Here is a 7,865-nt window from a genome sequence, read left to right on the forward strand (position 1 = left end):
TCAATAAAATTGACTTATATCGATACAATAGTGACTGAAATTAAAATATCTTTAACAAACTAATTGAATGTAATGGGGTTTTCTTTTAAACTTAAATTTCAATTTATAACAAATGTTATCGCACATTTTTTTATTTTTACAAAAAAGGTTGTATGAAACACATTGAAAAGTAAATATTTGAAATGTTTTCTCAAATTCATACAATAATGGATTATAATAATGTAGAAGTTAATTTGAATCATTTATCTTAAAGCTGCTTGGTCCGATTTTCTGTCCCAAAAAATACACAGATTTCTTTTTAGCAATACAAAATTCCATAAAATATATGAACTTTCACCAAATAAGACCCTTCGATTCAATCTCTGTTTAAAGTTAAAAGTATTTAAAGTATATAAATATAATTTCTCTTTGGGCAAACGGAAAAACAAAGAGGCGGTCTTAGCGCATGCGCAATGTATATGTACACAAAGATGCGGAAAATATGGATGTCCCAAGAAAGAGAGGACGTCCTCAAAGCTTAACAGATTCAACTCGTAAGAAGAAAAGGCTCCAAGCTAACCAGACTCATGCGAAAAGTAGGATTTTTATTGGTGAATATATTGAAGACTGGAACAGTTTGCGTGACTCGCTTGGATTGAAATCAAACCCCGAACTTGCGGGATTTCTCCTCAACTCTCACAATGAGTCCCAGTAAGTACGATCTCTTCTCTTCTTCAAAAATTGAATTTTTAGACATCATTTTGTTTATCTGTATTGTATATTATGGTAACATTGTTACACTTGACACGTATTAATGCGTAAGATAAGAAATGTTCCAGAAAATATACGTTAAAACACTTTGTTTTGTGTATGTAATGATAATGGGGCCTTCGAAGGGGTAAAAACAGAAATCAAATAAATCGTACGTTTACAGAGCGAGACTGTACACTAGAAATGTCTGTTTGTATCAATAGCACAGAAATAAAGCATTTTAAGAATTAAAAAAAATGTACAGCTGATTTCAGATTCTTTATGTTTTTATTGTAGTTTGTTTAAAAAATATATAAAGCAATTTTTTCTTTACAAAAACTCGAATATTCATGAATGGGATTTGTTTCAATTTATATAGGAAACGCCTTTCAAGGCAAGGAATACTTTCTTCAACTCCTGCTAGGCCTCATCCTCTGCCAAGGATATCAGAGTTGATACTATCAGAAATTTCGTCAACAGATTCTAAAGGAAATGGCAGGTATATATGTACACCATGTACATGCATGTCTATATACAATATTTATATATTATGATATAATGTATTTTACACGTAAATACTTTTGAAAGTCATCATGGAAGATATTTCGGTTACGTGCATGTAAATAACATATTATGCATGATTTTATTAGAATGAACACATGCAACTTCAACCTGTATTAAGGTAGATGCATGTACATATGTAATTGTTATAGCTCCATGTACAAGCATTTTTTTAGAAATTTTTTCCTGATTAGTAATTAAAACATAACTATGGATTTCAAATGTATCAAAATAGCTAGTAAAGACAGTAGTAGGTCAACTAACACCAAGGGAAGGGGGGGGGGGGGGGGGTATTGTCAGTGTAAGGAGTGGTCTGTTTGTAACCAACCACATGAAATAGACAGTGGAAAATGAAGACTATGATATTCATATTGAACACTCTCAATGTACTTGTCAATGCTGATGTTCAAAGCTTAGTTTATGTATAAATTAAAAATTCTGATTGCAGTACTACAGAAACAGCAGAGTCAGGAGTTGAAGAAATGGAGAAATCAAGTTTTTTGAGTCCAGCTACTGCATCTCATCAGTCACCCATATCCAAAGGGGAAGAAACAAAGAGAAAAAGTTCATTGAAAACAGCTTTCTCATCTTCATTTGTAGACCCTTTTAGGTAAATGAAAAAAAAGTGTAAAAATTAAAGTTTAACCTTGTGAAATATCAAATAGAAATACATTGTTCGATACAGTGTTGACGGAATAAATGTCAAAGGATTATTGATGAATTTTAATATTCATTAACAATAAATCAATAAGGTGTTATAAGTAATATTTAAACAGGTGTAATGCAGGTTCTTAAATGCAGATGTGTTTTTATAAATATATGTACATGGCTGTTATTTTGTAAATTTATCTAATATATGATATTCAAACAATGTAGAGTAATAGTTTTGTTTACTCTTATATTCTAGTTTGAGTATTAGCATTACGAAAGAATCTGAAGAAGAAAAAGGAAGTGTTGATGATGATAGTGATGATGATTTTGATGTAGAAGAATATGAAGTGACTTTAGGGTAAGTACACCTCACATAATTTTGTTTACCCAGAAAATGTACATCCATCTGATAAAGCTAAAAGAAAAAATTGTACTGATGAGGTAATAGATGAATCTTTCAAATTGAAGTGAAGATGAAACTATTGACATCGAAGATGTAGCTGGAGGTGACTTGGTCTTTGGAAGTGATGAAGTTATAGAGACGGAGGATGAACCACCAGAATACTTCACTGGCCCAGGTATCACCCAGGTGTTGTCGATGGAGGAATCAGATGTTGTACTTGCATCAGAAAAAGTGATCGCATATGAGAAACAGTTGCTGCTTTTAGCAAAAACAAAGATTGATGAGCGCTGCTTGGTTAAAGGGTGTCCAGAGCTTGTAGAGATTTCAACAAAATATGTTGCATCTGCATTATACATTATCTGGGTAAGTTTGACAAGTGTTATAATTAAGTACTGTATACATAGTTATTTTTTGTCTGTGCTATTTTTGCCCTTCTGGACTTGCAAATAGTATGGTGTTTCCCCATCTTGAAATAACCAAGACAACGTTGTGCTTTAAGAAAGATAATTAGAAACATTAGAATTTTGCCAGTTTTAAATTGGCCTGCAGACAACAATGCTAAAAGGGGCGTAAATAAAATGGGGACAATATTTCCCTATATGCGGTATGCACTTTTTATTGTGGTTGAAATCTATGTTTTAAAAGCAGCGCTTTATGAAATTAGTTGCAAAAAAGGTTAAACATTTTTTTTTATTATGCAGTCATGTCCTAGGAAGCATATCAAACACAGATGGTGCTCCCAACCACTGCTCAACAATGTACTACACAGTGGGGACCTGATGATAGCAGCAGCAGTTCTGTGCTCGGGAAACAACTTTAGCAAGGTGGAATTGATGGCAAAGATCCTAAAACTGCATTTTCCAAGCCAGTCGTCATTTACTCGTATGCAACGCACCTATCTTGTTCCTACGATTGAAGAAAAATGGGATGAACATCTTCGCAGCTTTCGGGCAGAGCTTGAGGATAAAGACGTAGTTCTTCTTGGTAGGTTTGTTGTGGTTTGTTTATAAACCAACAATTTTTGTTTTCTTAATTGATGATTTGAACTGTGTGTGTATGTATGTATGTAAACTATTTCATTTTTCTCTGAAAGGGGATGGACGTATGGACAGTCCTGGCCATTGTGCCAAATATTGTACATATTCCATGATGGAGAATGACAGCAAGAAGATCATTGCGATTGAAACACTTGACAAGAGGGAGGTGGGGAAGAAAAGCACTAACATGGAGAAAGCTGGCTTTCAGAGAGCTTTGGAAGATGTGAGGTCCAGCAACAATGTCACTGAAGTAGTGACTGATGCACATTTACAGATTGGTGCATTAATGAGTATGTTAAACTCTAATACACGTAATAGAATAAATAACATCACTAATTAAGGACATTGCCATTAATAATATATGCGTGTTATTGCTAGCCACATATTATTTGAAACAGAGCTTAACTTTATTTTTAGTATAACTACGGGGAAAAAGGTATCTTTACGTAACATAACGCTGTACAAGCATTACAATCAGTTGTATAACCGCTTAGCATAGTTTATTATTTATTTTATGACAGAACGCCAGTACCCTCAAATTAAACACTCCCATGACATATGGCATGCCGCCAAAAACCTGGGGAAAAAAATTGTCAAGGTAATTATTTTTAACCACATTTAGTTTATTTTATTTATTTCATCTTCAATAAGTTAAAGTATTTAAATGAAAAAAAATTGTATTGGGCAATTAAGCTTAAAATATAAACAAACATAGATATAGCATTATAAACTTGCCATCATAGGCTGGTCAAGAAAAGAGCTGTCGGGAGCTGCTGAACTGGAGCCAAGATATAGTTAATCACTTTTGGCACTGCAGTAAAATGGCCAACACCCATGAAGAATTTTTGGTAACTATTTAATTTGTTTACTTTAATGAAAATTAAACTGATATGATTACTACAAATCTCCCATCACAGACTGAGGTCTGTTGTATTATTTCATACCCATGGGTGGCTTATAAATTAAATTCATAAAGTGGAATACTGTAAACAGTGAAGTATTTGCCCTGTTATATTTTTGCCCTTATTGCTCTTTTTGCCAACAAACAAATTTAAAATTGATGTCTCAAATGATCTCTCCTTAAACACAGCTTTGTGTTGGCAATTCAAGACAGGGTGAAACGATTTAAAAGTGTAGAAGAGCGAAAATTACATAGGTAAAAAATTATCCTGTATACAGTATTCACTTGTAATATGTGTCATGTGAAACCTTCAGCACATTCAGAAAACTGTGAGCTTTGAATGCATAAGTTTTAATCAACATGTTAATCTTTAAAATATCAAAGTAAATTTTTTGTTAGTTTTAAAGCCATGCATAGTGTACTCAGAAAAGATAATTTTCTTCCTATGCAAAATTGGTCATGTGGGAGAGCTCAAAAGATGCTTAATATGCACTACTTTATGGTAGTTGAGATCATTTTCTCTCTCTTGATTTTAGGATCTATGGGTAGGAGTGCTTCATCATGTTCAGAACGAACATGAATGGGCATTGTCATATGTCGGTCTGTCACCAGGATCGTGCTCCCATGGTGAATTAGAAGAAAACAGGGACAAAGAATGGATAGAGAAAGGAAGCCCAGCACATCTAGCCCTGACCAAAATCGTACTTGACAAGCGCTTCCTGAATAATATCCACTACTATCTCAATTTCAGGTATGAATTATCAGAATGCCTTATTCTGCATGTAATTATTATTGTATTTACAGTTTACTGACTTAACTTCTTTTTTTTTCTTTTAAGGAGTACATCAAATTTAGAGATTTTTAATAACCATATTCTCATGTATGCATCCAAGAGGATATCGTATTCACCACCAGTATATAGAGCAAGAAACATCTTGGCAGCTCTTGACTACAATTTGAGTGTGGATCTTCCAACAGATACTCGAAAGGATGGCACAACAAGGTAAAATATTTGGGATTTCACATATGCTCTAAGGGGTCTATTTAACTGTAAGAATCAATATACAGCAATATCTCATACATTGTCTACTACTGAGCAATGGTCGAAAGTTATTTTTGCCATTTTATTCTCTCATGTTAAACAATGCTGAAAGGTTAAACCTAATTTTTATCAATCCTTAATTACATGTCTTATTTTTATTCAGATATCATAGGACTTATTCCAAGAAGACTGGGAGGTGGACTGTAGTCCAGAGGAAAACTCAGAAGACCTACAGCCATGTCTCGGATATCATGAGGAAGATTCTCCAAAGTCGCTTGGAGTCGGTGGGAGGCATGCACCAGGCAGCTGAACTTGCAGAAGGAGACCCTCGACGCATTTCCAGAACCATAGCCCCAAAATCACCACCTCCAACAACCGAGCTTGTGGTCAAGAAGAAATCAAGATTTCAATAAATAGACTTTAAATTTCTTATGACAGGCTCAAGTGAGCTGTTCTGTTCAAAATTTGTCTCCCGTTTATGGTCATAATAGTAACAAATTCTTCAAAAATAGTTAGAAATATTCAAAGCACACATATTTTAAAGCCAGATAAAGGTGAGAATCAAAATCGGCATATTAAAGTAACAGACAGGTCTGCTGTTATTGATTACGAGTGAAACGCCCCAAAATTAATGACATCAGTATATTTCTCTTTATATTTTTGGGGAATTATTGAAATTGTTAGTTGTATTTTTTTTTTAATGTTTAATGTTTCATTTTGTTAGGTGCACAAATAAAATAATTAAACTGAAATAAACTAAAATGACTAAGAGAGCTAAATGTTAATGATGGCTTTTAATCAGTAGAAAGAAATAGATTGACAATGTGTACTGAGATTCCATTGTTTGTGTTCAACAAGATATATACTGGTACATGTAATTATATAGCCATTCTTGTACCAAACGCTGCTTAGAGTTAATGCCAATATGAGCAATGTAGCCCCTTGGCCTTGTTTTATGATGTTTCAAAGTGTATGCCTTTTATTGAATGTCGGTTATGTTTTGCAATTATTGCACATCATTTACACTTCTTTTCTTATAATTCAGGTTTTGCTTGGTTTACCTATTTCTGTTTGCTTTATTAAAAATGCACTTGCTTTGTATTGCAGTAAATATGGACCAAATTCATTGTAAAGGTGTGACAATTTGTAACATCTCAAAAAGCTACTGTGTAGCAAATAACTTTCGTTTTTTTCATTTGTATGTTCAATACATGTGCAATCTAAGAAAAAGAATATTGAGAATCATTGAATAAAACATTTATTTGACAAAAGTTTCTTATTATGCAAGTCTCCCAGGATGAAATCCGACGTATTGTCCAGAAGGCTCTGGGTATTTGTCCCTAATTTTCCACACCACACAGCTTGGAATGACCTTCCTCTGCCCTGCTCCAAGCTTTCCATAGGTCCACAAGATGAATTGTCTGTAGGCAGCATGCCTGTTGGCCCTATTGTAGTTCTCATCAGCAGGGAGAGCTAACACATCTTCCCTGTATAGTCTGGCCAAGGCGAGAACAGCTTCGTCCAAGCACAACACATGAAAATCCTGTTTGATAAGAAGAAACTAATCAATTTAATCCAAAGTCTTGCGCCTAGGAAAAAGCTTATTAAAATATCATTTTGTATATTAATTTGTATTATTTTGAAAAATATTCTTAATTACGGTTACAATAAGTACATATATACAGGCAAGAGAGTTGTGCAGTTTTCTGGAGTCTTCCTGCAGCAGACCTTTTCCTCCTCTGTTGGCATATCTCTGCACCTGGTGCAAGTGCACCAAGAGGGAACTCCAGGTCGAGGTGGCTGTGGTGTGTCAGGCATGGGATTTGATTGCTCCAAAATGTCTAATATGAAGCTGGCGGATCTAGTGGCTATTTGAACCAGCATGTTTTGACATTGTTCCAACGTCATATTTTGAACATGTCTCTGAATAAAACAGTATTAAAAATATTGACAAATTGATGCATTGATCCCCAAGTACATGTGGAACTTACTTTTTTTTTTAACAAAAATGTCTTATAAAACTTCTATTTATATAGTCAAGCATACAAAAATTTACCTTTGCGACTTCTTCTCTGTTTTGTGTCTGCCTAAGGGCAATGAAATCCCGCCTGTCTTCCTGCCTCTCTGTTCCTCTCGCCCCACCTCGCAATATCCTACCCCGTCCCCGACCGCGTCCACTGGTAGATCTAGATCACCCTCTAACATACCTAGATCTCCCTCTACCACGACGTACAGGAGAATCCCCGGCAGTTGACGAAGATGACTGAAATATTACAAAAATAATGTATTGTCTTTGCTGTATTCATTGTATTGTCCAATTTACCCCTTAGGGGCCCCTTCATTTTTCCCGCTACTACATCACTTCTCAAAGTACGTGTTTCTGATAGTTTTTAATGTTATTTTACATATAATTTATCAACAAGAATGCTTTTTCGCCTAACTTAACATGTATCTTTTGAAATAACCAACAAAATCATCAATTATCTTACATGCTAAAACACATGTTACAAACCTCAGTTTCCATGTCTTGTTGTGAAATTG

The 7,865-nt window shown here is 34.4% G+C and overlaps 2 protein-coding genes across 2 annotated transcripts; one reads left to right on the plus strand and one right to left on the minus strand.

Annotated features, from left to right (window-relative positions):
* The first annotated feature begins 265 nt into the window (after positions 1–265).
* LOC136270853 (uncharacterized) lies at positions 266–6,394 on the plus strand. The gene is made up of 12 exons (XM_066069673.1): positions 266–690; positions 1,109–1,228; positions 1,739–1,900; positions 2,198–2,299; positions 2,410–2,707; positions 3,046–3,328; positions 3,438–3,671; positions 3,903–3,979; positions 4,125–4,229; positions 4,819–5,033; positions 5,121–5,285; positions 5,488–6,394. Exons 1-12 carry the CDS (start codon positions 446–448, stop codon positions 5,735–5,737), a joined length of 2,256 nt encoding a protein of 751 aa, XP_065925745.1. The 5' UTR covers positions 266–445; the 3' UTR covers positions 5,738–6,394.
* Positions 6,395–6,603: 209 nt separating this feature from the next.
* On the minus strand, positions 6,604–7,515 carry LOC136270854 (P2X purinoceptor 7-like). Its single transcript, XM_066069674.1, has 3 exons — positions 7,381–7,515; positions 7,008–7,247; positions 6,604–6,867 (listed from the first exon to the last, which is right to left on the minus strand). Exons 2-3 carry the CDS (start codon positions 7,230–7,232, stop codon positions 6,604–6,606), a joined length of 489 nt encoding a protein of 162 aa, XP_065925746.1. The 5' UTR covers positions 7,233–7,247; positions 7,381–7,515.
* Positions 7,516–7,865: the final 350 nt, after the last annotated feature.

The sequence above is a fragment of the Magallana gigas genome, chromosome 8 (assembly GCF_963853765.1).
Source record: "Magallana gigas chromosome 8, xbMagGiga1.1, whole genome shotgun sequence".
NCBI lineage: Eukaryota > Metazoa > Mollusca > Bivalvia > Ostreida > Ostreidae > Magallana > Magallana gigas.